Genomic DNA, 13,792 nt, shown 5'->3' on the forward strand with positions numbered 1-13,792 from the left:
TCGCAGGAGACAGACACTTTTGGGGGTTAGCAGAGGTGCCCGGGGTGAATCGCTACCAGCTGCTCACAGCGGGAAGGAGCCGGGGCTGTGCCCACCAGGGGAAACTCTCCCTCGCCTCCGGCTGCTGGCAGCACGGACGATCTGCTCTGGGCACCGCGGGGCCGGTTCTGTCCCTCTGCAGGCCACCAACGTACACACCTGTGTTGTTACGCACAAGGGCTCCGTCCCCCATCCATGGCAGCAGTGCACCACAGGCATCGGGGCAGCTGACTGCAACATTGGCCTTCGTACAGGAACTGTACTGAAACCAAAGGGGCGTTTATTTAACAGAGCTTGAGAGAGAGGCGAGCAAAGCCAGCGTCAGGGCTTGGACACACAAGGCTACAGGTAAAAGAAAACCACAAGCTGCAGCCGTTACTGGTGAACGGTTCCTTCCTGTCTGAGGCGGGAGTTCTCCATTTCAGACAGAGCCGTTGGAGCAGGCCACATCTGAGCAAGGGAGACTCCAGAGTGACTCTTCCCCTGGCTGCAGGACTAAAGCGCACTCTACGGGGGTGCCTGTGCCCACCCTTTGCCAGCAGGGCAGGGCCTTTATCAGACTGGCTAGCACAAAAGCCACCTGCCCTCTAAAAGGCTGGGGGGGGGGGAATCAGAGGTGGCATCCGCTCAGGGGTGCAACCGGGGCCTTTGCTTTAAAGCAGAGCCCCAAACTCCAGCTGCACCCTCCTGGCCCTGGAGGGAGTTTGACGCTGGAGGCAGTGCTCAGGTTGGGTCCGTCCCTACCCTGGGTCCTGCACCCTGAGCTGGCCCCTCAGAGCCAGCCAGCCCCCTGTGGAGGGAAAGCCCAGCTCTCGGAGCCCCACAGCCTAGGGCCTGGCACGGCCAGAGCCCTACAGCACAGCCCTGCTTTGTGTCGCACCCCTGCCACCAAGCTGGGAGCCCTTTGACCCCAGCCCCGGTGTCGAGAACGGGCCGGCCTGGCTGCGCCTCCCCGTGAGCGTCCCAAGGCGAGAGCTGAGCGGAGAGGCCCTTGGCTGCCCGTGCCCAGCAGGAAGAGCGGTGGTCCTTAGCCCAGCCCATCAGTAGCAGATGGTGCGTGTCCAGGCTGGCGGGAACTGGGCTGCTCTGAGCGACGGGACTAAGCGGCCATGGAGACGGTATGGTGCAGAAACTCGGTCTGCTCCTGCCCCGCGTAGCCTGTCTGTGACACTCTGTGCCCAAAAGAGGGGGTGGGACCTCACACCCAGCCCAGGCCGCAGCCCCACCGCAGGCTAAGGCCCAGGCTCCCCACTGCCCCACACCTCTTTGCACAGAGCACGGCCTGGACCCGGCTGTGGCAGGCCCCATAAGCCCACGTCTGTCTGGGCTGTGACGCTGGCCCAGCCCCCGGCGCTGGCGCTCCCTTCCCTTGCCAGATGTTAGTCATTACGAGAGCACGGGTGTTTAGGGGCATCGCTTTGTTCTCTGCTCCTGCACGTTGGCCTCTTAAAGGGGCATTGCACGTTTTCCCGTTCCCTGCCCCTTCGCTCACAGGGTTACACAGCAGCGTGATGGCACTAGTCCCCATCTGCAGATGGGGAAACTGAGACAGAGCGGAGACGGGCCTTGTCCAAGATCAGTGGCAGGGGCGTGGCAGTGAGAATGGAACCCAGGAGTCCTGACCGTATTCCGGGCCCATGACGCTCCTTCCCTCACACTATGGTCGCCAGATTTGGGGGCGGGAAGGAATGTTCCCTGGTCAGACTGGCAGAGACCCTGGGGGGGGTTTTGCCTTCGTCTGCAGCGTGGGACACAGGTCACACGCAGGTTCAAACGAGTGTGAATGGTGGAGTTTCTGTAGCTTGAAGTCTATGATCTGAGGCCTTCAGTAACTCAGCCGGAGGGCAGGGGTCTGGTACAGGAGTGGCTGGGTCAGGGCGGTGCGGGAGGTCAGCGAGATGATCACGAGGCTCCCTTCTGCCCTTGAAGGCTGAGTCTAGATCCTGAATGCTTGGCTCAGAGCCGCCCTGCGCAGGGGAGCCCTAGAGAAATGGGTGAGGGCTTGCCGGGCCAAGGGACCCAGCCCAGGGCGCCACCCATAGCAGGATGGGCCCTGAACAGCATGGGCTGAACTTGAGCACAGCTGGGCCTGAGCTGCTCGCCCAGGTCACCTGTTCCCGCGGCAGCAGGGCTGGGCCGGGGCAGCTGGCTGAGCAGGCACTTTTACATAAGCAGGGGCACCCCACTGTGTTGCCATGACAGTCGGCGTGCCAGGCATGCCGGTACCTGCCAGGCTGATCCCCTCAGGCCTGGAGGCTGGTCACATGCACGTCCCTGCCTCGGCTTGGGCTGGGTGAATGGGGCGCAGCTGGGGTGCCAGCCTCCCCACCCCCGCCAGACGGGACCACACCAGCCCACGTACTTGCGAGGTGGTTCTGCTGGCAAAGACAGACAGGGCTGCACTGGGGGCTCTGTGCCCTCCTGCTGAGGGGGCGGTGGGTGCTGAGGCCTTTGCTCCCCCCTCCCTGTCTCTACAGGTGCCACTGGACCAGCAAGCCCCCCCCAAAGAAGGCCTGGAACCCAGCAGGGAGCATCCCAGGGACACAAACCCAATCGAAGCAGTGACCCAAAAGCACAGCCCCACAGTTCAGGCCAGCTCTTGCGCGCGCACACCCCAGGGCTCGACCCCCAGCTAATCCCCTCCCTCCCCGTACAGACCGGGCAGCTGGGGCAGGGTCAGGCTCACCCCACGCTCTCCCGTCCTCGCGGTCTCCACCAGGCCTCGTTCACACGCGGGGCATCTGCCAGGATGAGCTGTGGCCAGCCCCACACGTCTCCGGGCTGCGCTGGTCCCTGGGTGGGGGAGGGCACCGTGGCTGGGTGTGCAGGGGCTGTTTTCAACTGGAGTGAGCTGCAGCTGCCCCCAGCAAGGGGGTGTGGACTGGCCCAGCCGGTTTGTCTCCAGGCAGCCAGGCTCCAGCCAAGGGAGGGGGTGGCCTGAGCATCCCAACCCCTGCCCTGCAGCAGGCAGCTGTGCCCAGGACCCGGTATTGGCAGGCCCGGGAGGACTCAGGCTGGGCTCTTGGGTTAGCCCTTGTGGGGTTTGCAACACAAGGAGCGACTCACGGGCACCCAGCGTGGCCCCAGCGCTGTCCGGCGCCGGTGAAGGGCAGTGCCCAGCGCTGGGGGATTGCTCCCACGGTCAGGGCCTGCGGGGCCAGGACCAGAGTCGTTGCGTGGAGCAAGGGGAGGGATAAGGGACGAGCCTGCAGAAAGGCAGCAGTGGTGCAAGATGGCCTGAAAGGGGAAGAGCTCAAGGGCGGATGTGGGAGGCGCTGGCCCTAGCAATGCACGAAGAGCGGGTGGATCAGGCCCTCGGCGCTGGCCTAGGCAGGGCCGTGCTGGAGCACCGGGGGGCTGACGGAGCACCCCTTGCCGCACATTCCCACTGGTTCTCAGGGGCAGCCCTGGGCGAGCGCAGCACACGCCGGCAGCAGAGGAGGGATGGGCCTGCCGGCAGCTACCCCGCCTCTTGCTTCTCAGCCAGCCCCACTGCTGCAGGGAAAAGCACGTGCTGCTCTCATGATCTGAACTCAGCTCACAGCCCAGCCCAGGAGCAGGGGCTCCTGCTGCCCAGAGCGGAGCTGGGCCTTGGAGCCCCTTTGATCTCACCCACTGGCCCTGAGAGCCCCTGGCCCGGCTGCCTGGGTGCTGGAGCCAGGCCCCTGCAGCCAGCCTGGATCCCGCCTGCTGCAGGCTTTGCAGGATTGCAGCCTGGCATTTCACAACTTCCCTGGCAGGCGCCATCCCTCCCCGGCCGGCCAAGCCCAGGAAGCTGCAGCTGGAAAGGCAGGCGGAGGGGGATGCTGAACTGTGCCATGGCTACGTGACTACTCCCCCCCACTCTGCCAGGACGCCGATCTGTTGCTGCTGGGCTTCCCCCCCAATCCCAGCTCCCGCAGAGAGACCAGGGTGCCGCATCGGGGGGCCAGGGGACACACCTCCCAGCCCCTTCAACAGACACGGCGGGGCCTGGACCAAGCTAGCTCCTGTGCACACAGGAGCACCTGCCCTGGCAGGCTGAAGCACCCTGTGAGCCAGCAAGAGGAGCTGATGGAGGCAGCACCATACACACACAGGCAGGCGCATCCTTCACCCTGCCATGGCCAGGGACTGCACTGAGCCCAGCCCCCGCCGGACCAAGCAGGGAGGCAGCAGGCAACACGGGACCTGCTCAAAATGCCAGGGGAACGAGGGTCCACACATTTAAAACTAACAAAAGGAAACACTTCCATACAGTGCATAACCTGGGGAACTCCCTGCCACTGGAGAGCGTGCACCTTCCTCTGACATGGCTGCGTCTAGCTGCTCTCCAGCACTGGACTGCAGGGGCCTTGAGTGATCCCTTTAGACAGTGGGGGCCAGCTCGGCCCAGCCCAGCCAGGGGTCTCTGAAACCACAAGCCAACACGCACCGTGTGCAAGTGAGGTTATCGCGCTGTCGGCATCAGGGCGCAGGCAGATCCGGAGCTGTGAGAGCTGTGCTCAGTGGGCCTGGAACGAGCCACAGCAGGGGCCGCACCCGGCCCCGCGGGGTGGGACTGTGCCCTGGTGGAGCTGGGCTGGCCGGCTGCGCCGCGGGACAGAGCTGCGTAGGCACTGGCTGAGGCAGTGTGCTCCTTGGGTGAACTGAAGGTCAAACAGCTGCTCTGGGAGGGCTCATGAGGAATCGGATCGTCTCAGCCAGGACTCGTGGGGCGTCTGCACCAGCCTTCCTGAGCCCTCACTCTGGAGAGCCACGTGGGCTGCCGTGCAGGGCCCAGCGGCTCGGCTCGCAGGCTGGGTCTGTAAGCAGAGGTCCTGTCTTTGCTGGAGAGGGCCTGGCGGGCTGGGTCCCGTGGGGCTGGGAAGGAGAGGGAACAGCTGACTCCTGCAGCCCTGGCAGCCGAAGGCAGGAGCTGTTGTGTGGTAACTTCGCCGCCGAGAGCAGGATTCCAGCCCGCACTGTGCTGTGAGCTGCGCTGTCCCATTTCACGGTTCCCCATTACCCAGCGATGGAGGAAGCCTGGCACATGCCCACTCAGAAGGGTGTGGTTTATCACAGCAGTGCAGGGGCTGGAAAGTCACCAGCCATGTGCCAATGCTGCATCTCAGGCAGCCTGCAGGGAGGGACCAAGGAGGGGGCTGGGCAAGGCAGTTTGTCCATCCCCACTCGGCCCATCCCTATTCGCTGTGTCCACAGTGCAGTCGGGCAGCCCTTGGTGAGGGCATAAGGGGCCAGGGCAGAGGGACTCGCTGGCCTGCTGGGCAGATGATCGGACAACGGCTCAGCTGGCAAATGTCATTCAGACACTTAGCGGTTCCCTTGCCCTGCCCAGCTGCAGAAGATCCGGGCCCTCCCCAGGGGGACACAGTGGGGTCAAGGACCCAGGGAAGCCTGAAGAGGAAAGGGCCTTTGCACAGGCCGCGCAGGGCAGGCGTGTCTAGAGAGGGCTCCTTGGGCCAGAGATGAGGCACACGAGGGAGCAGCTCCTGTCAGGAGGGACAGGGCAAAGGAGCATGGAGCTGAGAATGGCAGCAGGCCATGGAGGGGCCCTCAGGGTCTCAGCGCAGGGTCAGGCGCTGGACTGCTCCTCTCCTACGGAGAAGCACAAAACTACTTTGCAAATCTGAGCCCTCAACCCTGGAGCTCAGCTCCTGCCCCGCCAGCGGGAGGGAGACTCCAGGCAAGCAGGGAACAAGGCTGAGGCTGGGCACACACATTCAGAGGGGACGCCTGGCCCCCGCCCATGAGGGAGGGAGCTGGATCCAGGCAGGGATCCCTGCTGCTGGCCCCATCTCTCCAGAGGGGCTTTCCTGTAGGCGGCCAGTGACAGCAGGACGAAGGTGCCGCTTGCTCGCTGGAAACGCTCACACCTGAGTTGGGGGGTTCACATTTGGTTCATTTAATGTTAAATAGCAAGGCCTGTAGCGCAGCTCCCCTCCACAGGCTCTGCTCACGGCCCTCCTTGGCTATGCAGGTTCTTCCCAGGCCACGCTGCAGCACCTGGGGGCTGGGGGCTACGCACCATCCTACTGGCCACGGCTCTGCTGGCGTGAGCTGCTCCAACTCTGCTCTGCCGTGCACCCCGAAGGCCCTTTCTGCTGCAGGGGAGACCTCTCCAGAGAGCTGCTGGCCTCCAGGGTAACAGCACCGAGAGCGAAGCGCTGCGGTGCGCTGGGAGTGGAAGACAACCACAGGGGCCAGTCTCCGAGAAGTTGAGCAATTCCTCTGCCCTCGTGGGGCAGGAAAGGAAACACTCCCCAAGCGGCCCCTGCCACGGCACTTCCTGCGCTGCCTCACAGCTCCCCTAAGCCTCCTGCCAGCCCCCAGCGCTCTGCAGGCCTAGGTGCGGGAACCCCCTGGTTTGAAGTGGTTCCATCACACCCGGGGCTCTCAGCACCCCCACTACACAGCCTGTTCCAGAGCCCGTGGCGGGGACCAGAGTTTGCAGCTGTGCGGGGGACGAGCAGAAGCCTGCGGTGAGGCCTTGCGCCGCCAGGGGTCAGGGCTGAAGCACTCAAGCCACGTGTGCTGCAGCAATGTCCTTTTTACAGAAGACGCCAACGTGGTCCCCGCAGAAACCCTGGCACCCAGCGGGGGGAGGGAGCCGCCTATGGCAGCTGGGCTGAGCAGCAGCGCTGCCCCCACCTTACCAAAGCCAGGCAAAGCCCAGCGCCCCCGGCCCGACCACGGGGCTTCCCCACTCCTGTCTCCCAAGTCCAGCGCGGAGGCGCCCTGTTAAATAAATTCAATCCCTTCGTATTTCCGGGCCCCGATCCGGGTCTCAGGCAGGAGGAAGCGCCCGTCCAGCGTGAAGGCCATGATGTAGGTGGCGACCCTGCCGCTGTCCTCCTCCGATTTCAGGGCCACGATGATCTGGTCGTCAGTGTCCGGGATGAATTTGAAGGAGGAAAAGCCGTGGGTTGGGACCACGTCCCCGACGTGGCTGACCGCGACATCCCCGAAGTCCTGCGTGGCCCTCAGCAACAGGTTGGCGCCCCTGTGCTCATCGTCCTTCTCGTTGTAGCGCTCGTGGCTGGCCCGGCGCGGCAGGAAGAACCAGCGCTGCAGCGTGTCGCTCCAGGCGGCTGACTCGTGGATCAAGTAACCTGGGGGCGAGAGGGCGACCTGGATAAGCAGAGCACGCGCCACATGCAGGCACATGGGGCTATGGCCTGGCCAGCAGGCCGAGCACAGGACTGGGAGCCAGGAGCGGCTAACGCTCAGTCTGGATGTGACAGATGCCCTGAGGCCTGGCCCACGTGCCCTGTGCCTCAGTAGGTGCTCGTGCCCCTTTCCCGGGGGCAGGTGAGACAGGTGCCAGCAGAGCAACTCCTCAGCGGGATCCCACTGCGCTGTGGGGATGGTGCAGAGCCAGCACACCTTGACAAGGCAGGATGCTAGCCCGGTTGGTCGCCTGCCTGCGAGGAGCAGATCCCCCCCCCTCCCCGAACACAGAGCAGGCAGCACACAGCCCGGCCCTGCCTCCCACAGCTCCGTGGGGCTACATGCTGCCAGCAGGCCCAAGGGAGCAGCAAGCTGGGCATGGCTCCCCACACTGCTGCGGACACAAGCCTGGCCACGGCACGATGGGAAGGAGGGGCCTAGCCCCTGGCACCCAGCCCCACCCATCTGCTCCCCTGGTGTGTACGGGGGGGAAGGGAGGTTCAAACCTCCAATTCCTTTAGCGCTCGCTTTGACGCCCGCAGCCTGGAGGGTACCAGGAATTCCCTCTCTGCAAGCGCAGGTGGGACTGCCCAGGGCTGTGGGCAACTGGGGGCGAGCCCCGCCTCTTACCTGGGGGTCTGATGCCAGCCGCTGCCCTCAGTGCGTTATAGTTGGACACCCAGTTCTCATGGCCCACGTCTCCTTTGCAGCCCACCACCTTCACCCACTCGGGGTTCTCATTCACCACCTCTCCGCTGGTCGTGGTCCACTCCTTCCCCAGGCCCCCCACAAACAGGCGCTCGTCCTTCACCGCCAGCCACTCTGCTTTGAAGCCTAGGCAGAAAGAGCCAGCGTTAGCTTGCGGGCAGGCCCTTGCTCCGAGAGGGGCAGGGAGCCCTGCACTCATGGGGGAAGGTGTGGTTGCACCCCACAGGGGACAGAGCCCCAAGCACATGCAGACCGGGGCAGCCTGGTGGGCCCCCTGCCATCCTTCCCCCCAGCAGCCACTTCCACTGGATGGCAGCAGCAGCCAGGAAGCCTCTCCCAGCCAGCCACGCCTTGGGGGTGCATGTGGACTTGAGTCTCAGCTGCCCAGCCCACGCCCCGGCTCAGCAGGGCATGAAGGGAGGGGCTGGGTTACTGATCCCGGGCAGCTGAGCTCTGGCTGCAGTTTGCTTGTATCCGTGCTGCGCCAGGCACTGCCCGGGCAAAGACAAAGTTCACCTTTGCCCACGGTGCCGTCCCCATCCGACAGGATCACCCACGGCACCACCTTGGTGCCCTCGATCAGGTACACCACCCCCGTCCGGTCGTCCACAGAGTACAGCTTCCCATTGAAGACGACCAGCTCCGAGAGCTCCATGCCTCTCCCCTTCTCGGCCAGGTGGGACTCCAGCACGTCGTCGGCCCGGTCCCACTCCACTGTCACTCTGTCCCCGCTGGCCGACAGGCGCAGGTAGCCCTTCTTCAGGTAACTGAACCAGGTGTGCTCCTGCAGGCCCTTGGAGCCCGTGTCCAGGTCAGCAATGACCGCGATCCTGTAGCGCACCCCTTCCGAGTTCCTCTGGGGTGGGGACAGCGGGTAGGTGTCATTGTACCTGTCCCCTGGCAGCGAGCCCAGCCGCCAGTTGTGGGCGTTGGCCGGGGCCGGCCGTCCCGTGGCCGAGCGGTGAAAGCAGAGCAGGAGCAGCACGAAGGCGACGGTGAGCAGAGAGACCAGGATGGCCTTCCAGCGCAGGCGGAAGCGGGGGTCAGCAGCCTTGGTCATGGAAGCAAGCACAGGAAGGCCACCCACGCTGATCCGGAGCGGGTTCATAGGCTCACTCCATTCCACGCGCTGGCTGGACGGGACAGGCATCAGACGGGGATCCGCAGAACCTAGCGGCAGGCGAGAGATGCGACAGTGAGACAGGGTGGGAGCTGGGCTCTGCGCCGGGACCTGGGGGGGCTGCGCTCCCGGCCCACGGTTAGCAAAGGCTCGTGGCGCCCAGCGCTAACAGGCCAGGGCTCCAGCACAGCATCCGTCATGCTGCAAACCCCGCAGCAGCCATGGGGTGGGGCTTTCCGCTGACATCTCTGCCCCATGGCGCTCGCTCACCACAGCCTCAGGCAATGGGAGCAGCTTGAGAACACCTGGTACGCTTTGCGCTGCGGCAGATCTGGGTTCAACTGCAAGGGGAGCTGGGAGGCCCCCGAGAGAGCCCAGGAGATGGGCACCCATCTGGGAAGGCTCTGAAGGGGAAAGCGGGGCTGATGCTGGCTCCACGGCTCAGGCGGGGGGGGGATGGAAAGATTGGGAGCCTCTGCAACCAAGGAGAATCTACTCTGTGCTGCCCAGCAGGCTGGCCAGGGCCTGCCAGTCCCTCAGGCACCCAGGACTAAAGTAACCTTGCGGAGGGATCGCCCCAGCTGTAACAGGCCCCTGGCTCCCGCGCCGGCGGGCCCTGCTCTGCGCACAGCGGGCGCTCGGGGACGCTGCCCTGCAGATTCTAAACACCAAACCTAGCAGCTCTGGCTCAGAGGGACTGGAAGACAACTGCGACCCGGAGAGGTGAAATCCCAAACGCCCCCAGCCCGAGAGGTGAAGCGGCTACGGTCACAGCCAGCCTGAGCAGAGCCAGAACCCAGGAGTCCTGACTCCCAGGCACAGCCACCACATAACATCCCACCGGGCACACCAGGCCACTACCAGCGCCCACTGATCACGAGCCACCGCCGGGGCAGAGCGGGGAGTGACCAGCCCTGGCCGCATCCCCTACCAGGCACTAGGAGCCCCTCAACCCCACCCGCCACGTGGCACCGTGCCAACACCACGGCCCACGGCACACTGCCCTGCAGCTGGCGCATGGATCCCCCCCCAGCACAGAGGGAAGCAGCTGCAGCATCACCATTTCTGCCCTGCCAACGCTGCAGGTACAGAGAGCGGGGGGGAGGGTCAGGGTTCCCGGGGGAGGCAGGAGAGCACTGGCACCCCCCACCCTATGGCCGTCTGCCCCCGAGACAGGAAGCAGAGCAAAGCTTAGCGCCCCAGGCAGCTCACCCCAGGGCAGAGCAGCTCGGACTCTCTCCTGCTCGAGCCCCACAGTGGCTTGGTGAAGCTCAGCAGGGCTGTGGTGGCGGCTGGGCCCAGGCAGCTGGCTCTGCCGAGTGGCCTGAAAGACCGGTTTCACTCCCAGCCCAGCTATGGGGCCCACGCGGCTGCAGGAGGGCGAGACGGGCCCACGCTGCCTTGCACGTACAGCTGCCGGCCCAGCTACAGCTCCCCTGCTGGCAGCAACGCAGGCAGTTGTGAGCTGCGGAGCTGGGAAGCCGTAGCTCCTGACTTGGATGAGAGGGGCCTGACGGGTGAACGCCAGCGACACGCAGACTGCTCCAGTGCACACAGCACGCCCAGAATCCCAGCTCCTGGCGGGGACACAGCCCTGGAATGGGAGGGGCACCCACTGCTGCCATGGGGAGTTATGGGCACATGGGGCACGGAGTAGGGAAAAGAGCTGCGGCAGGACAGGCGAGCCCCACGCGGGCGTGTGGGAACAAGGTGAGGGAGGGCGGCAGCAGGCAGCCCAGCTGCATGCACAGTCCTGCACCCCGAGCAGAGCCCCCCAGCCCTGCAGGAGGGCAGCACTAGAACTGTGCAAACCCTCCGTGCACAGAAAGGCCAAGTTATCCGCCTAAAGCCATGCGGCAAGTCCACAACAGAGCCGCAGACGGGACCCAGGATCCGGTCACCCACCCCTTCCAGAGCCAGGCATGGGGCCCAGGAGTCCCGACTCCAAGACACCGGCTCTGAGCAGTCAAGTCCCACACACCCCAAACCAGGAAGAAGATTCTCAGGCCCCCGATAGCCAGCAGGAATTCCGTGTCTCAGGAGCCACTTGCCTTCCCAGAGCTGCAAGCTGTTGCTGAGCCCGGCGCCCCTCCTGGGGGAAAGCAGCCGGCTGGGCAGGTTCCAGGGTGGCAAGCCCAGCTCCTCTGCGCCGCCGCAGCCCCAGTGCTGAGCTGTGCAACAGGTGACGGAGCAAGCAGCAGTTGCCAGCACACAGCCCCTCCCTGAGCAGGATCCAGGAAACGCGGCACCCGGCTCCCAGGGATCGCTGGCCCTCACCAACCCATCCTTCTTAAAGCCACAGCAGCCCTCACACTCCCTCTCCCCAGAGCTAGCCAAGGGGCCGGTACACCTACCAAGCTCAGCCCAGCCTGCTCACACACGTGCCTGCAGCTTGCCCTGGACCCAGGGCCACTCGGGCAGCCCAGTGAGCTAGCTGAGCAGGGGGCTGGGGGCCAGGAACCCCCCCCCATTCACCCTTGCTGCGCCAGACTGTGAGAGGCCTTGGGGAAGTCACTTCACCTGCCTACCAGCAGAGCCCCTGACGCAGCGGGGGCTCACTAGGTGCTGACAAGGGCAGAGCCCCAGCGGGACACGCCAGACGCTCCAAACGGCTCGGGCGCATTGGCACCTTGCCTCCCAGCCACGTCTTAGTGCTAGAGCTTCAGAGGCAGAAACAGCCTTTGTTGGGGGGTGGGGGGTGGCTACCACAGGGGCATATGGGGGCACAAGCACCTGCCTTTCCCAGCCCAGCTGTCACGACGCTGCCAGCCAAGCCCCCGGGGCGAGGGCTGTCCAGCTAAGGCTGCGATTCCACCAGCCCGGCCGGGCAATGGTCACAGAGCCGGGCCCAGTCGCCCCAGGGCCTGAACTCGGCTTGCCCAGAAACGGGGAGCTGCCCTTGTGAGCGAGCAGCCACTGAGCCCCCCCTGCAGTAACAGCAGCTACGGGCAGGACAGCAGGGCTGGAGAGAGCCGAGCGTCTGCACAGCCCTGCCCCGGGCCAGCCACGCCCGCTAAGGGGCAAACCCCTGGGAGGCCGGCACTAGCACCGGGCAGTCAATGCGCCCCAAGACAAGGAAGCTCGGGGGGGGGGGGGTCGCAGTGCCAGCCCCCAACTCACCTGCCCCCGGGGCTGTTGTTACTCCCGGAGCGCTGCACGAGGGGCAGGGGCAGAGCAGGGCAGGGGCAGGCCGCCCGGGGCACGAACAGAGGCTCGTTGTCCGCTCGCTCCGGAGCCCCGCGCTGCAGACAGCGGGGACCGGCCAGTGACCGGGCAGCGGCCGTGGGAGGAAGGGGAGGGTGGGAGGAAGCCGGGACCGACCAAGGCTGCACACAGCGCGGCGCTGCACCGCCAGCCTGCCCGGCAGCCCCGCACCGGCTCGGGCCCGTCAGCCCCGCAGGCGCCGCGGGCAGGTGCAGCGAAGGCGGCAGAGCCCGGCTCCAGCAGCCCCAGGGCCGGGCATTCGCCGGGCCGGGCCCGGGGGCAGGACGAGCCGCCGCCCCGCGCAACGACCCCACAGGGCCCCGCGCCCGGGCTGGGGCAGGCGGCAGGGTGCACCCCTCCCCCCACGAGCCGGGAGCAGGAAACGGAGCAAGCACGGGACGGGGGGCGGTGCACGGGCGGTGCACGGGGGGATGGGAGCGCAGGACGCCTGGGTTCCCTGCCAGGTCTGCACGCGGGGGGGGGGGGGGGGAAGTTCTCCCCCCTCCATCACCCATGTCACAGCCCCCGGCCCCACTCACCCGGGCGCCGAGCCGAGCCGAGCCGAGCGCACCCAGCGGCCGCCGGCCTCTCGACTCACGCGCTGCTCCGCCGGCCGGGAGCGCGAGGGGAAAGGGCGCAGCCGCGGGCCCGGCAACTCCAGCTCCCGGCATGCACCGCGCGCCGCACTACAGCTCCCGGCACCCCCTGGGCCGGCGCCCCGGAGCCCGCTGGGGGATGTAGTCCTGGCGGCGGAGGCCCCGCCCCCTGCAGGGCCCCGCCCATAGGGCTGTTTTCGGGGGGGGGGGCCCTGACCCCCCCAGTATGACGGACCCCAGCCCTCCCTGCACAAGTGCACAGGGGGAGGCCAATCCAATTCTGCGTGTGCAGCGCCTAGACACCAGGGTGACGGGCCCCACACGCTGCTCCGAGCGGGGTCGCTGCCCTAGGCCGGGGCTGTCCTGCCACCCCCAGGAGCATGGCCACGCTGGCTCTGTGCCAGGAGCACTGCAGGGTGCACAGCCCACGGGCCGCTGTGCACGGGGAGGGGCTCAGGAGCCTCCCCTGCATTTGTCTCTCCGAGGGGCCCACCCTGCTCGGCGTGCTCTGCTGTGCCAGCCTGCTCCAGCCCAGCTGCGGCGCACAGGGCCTGAGCGCTCCCTGCCCTGCATGCCCAGAGAGGGCCCCTCTCACTAGTGTGGGAAGAGATCCAGCAACATGGGACTGGCCAGTACAGAGCAAGGCCCATCCCATCCTGCGCCGTCTCGGGCAGCAGCTGGCACCCAGTGCTTCAGGGGCAGCTGGAGAAACTCTCTTGTGGGCAATTACGGAAGAACTCGCCCGGAAGGAATGTCACGTTGGGGTTGGTTTAGGACTGGAATCCGGCTGAGCTCTTGGCCACACTGAGATCGTGTGGCCCCCCCTCACCACATCAGCGTCGTCATGGCATGGCTCCGGGGATGGTTTCCCCCATGGTGTGGCTGGCCAGGCTGGCACCATCTGCAAAATGCAGGCTGTGCAGGCCAGAGTGTTAGATACAGCTTTAAGCAGGGTGACCTGCCAGTATGGGGAGGG

The 13,792-nt window shown here is 66.0% G+C and overlaps 1 protein-coding gene across 1 annotated transcript; it reads right to left on the minus strand.

Moving 5' to 3' along the window:
* Positions 1-1,090: 1,090 nt before the first annotated feature.
* CANT1 (calcium activated nucleotidase 1) lies at positions 1,091-12,920 on the minus strand. Its single transcript, XM_067547183.1, has 4 exons — positions 12,760-12,920; positions 8,413-9,066; positions 7,819-8,022; positions 1,091-7,130 (listed from the first exon to the last, which is right to left on the minus strand). Exons 2-4 carry the CDS (start codon positions 9,044-9,046, stop codon positions 6,760-6,762), a joined length of 1,209 nt encoding a protein of 402 aa, XP_067403284.1. The 5' UTR covers positions 9,047-9,066; positions 12,760-12,920; the 3' UTR covers positions 1,091-6,759.
* Positions 12,921-13,792: the final 872 nt, after the last annotated feature.

The sequence above is a fragment of the Emydura macquarii genome, unplaced genomic scaffold (genome assembly GCF_026122565.2).
Source record: "Emydura macquarii macquarii isolate MOO-44397 ecotype Brisbane River unplaced genomic scaffold, CSIRO-AGI_Emac_v2 contig_1230, whole genome shotgun sequence".
In the NCBI taxonomy this organism is placed as follows: domain Eukaryota; kingdom Metazoa; phylum Chordata; order Testudines; family Chelidae; genus Emydura; species Emydura macquarii.

Bases quoted from the DNA above. Each gene is read 5' to 3' on its own strand.
- CANT1 (XM_067547183.1), bottom strand. From the start codon at position 9,046: ATGCCTGTCCCGTCCAGCCAGCGCGTGGAATGGAGTGAGCCTATGAAC. The intron at 8,023-8,412 runs GTGAACTTTGTC...CTTTCTGCCTAG, and splicing joins GGACGGCACCGTGGGCAAAG to GCTTCAAAGCAGAGTGGCTG. The intron at 7,131-7,818 runs GTAAGAGGCGGG...TCTCGCCCCCAG, and splicing joins GGCTGGCATCAGACCCCCAG to GTTACTTGATCCACGAGTCA.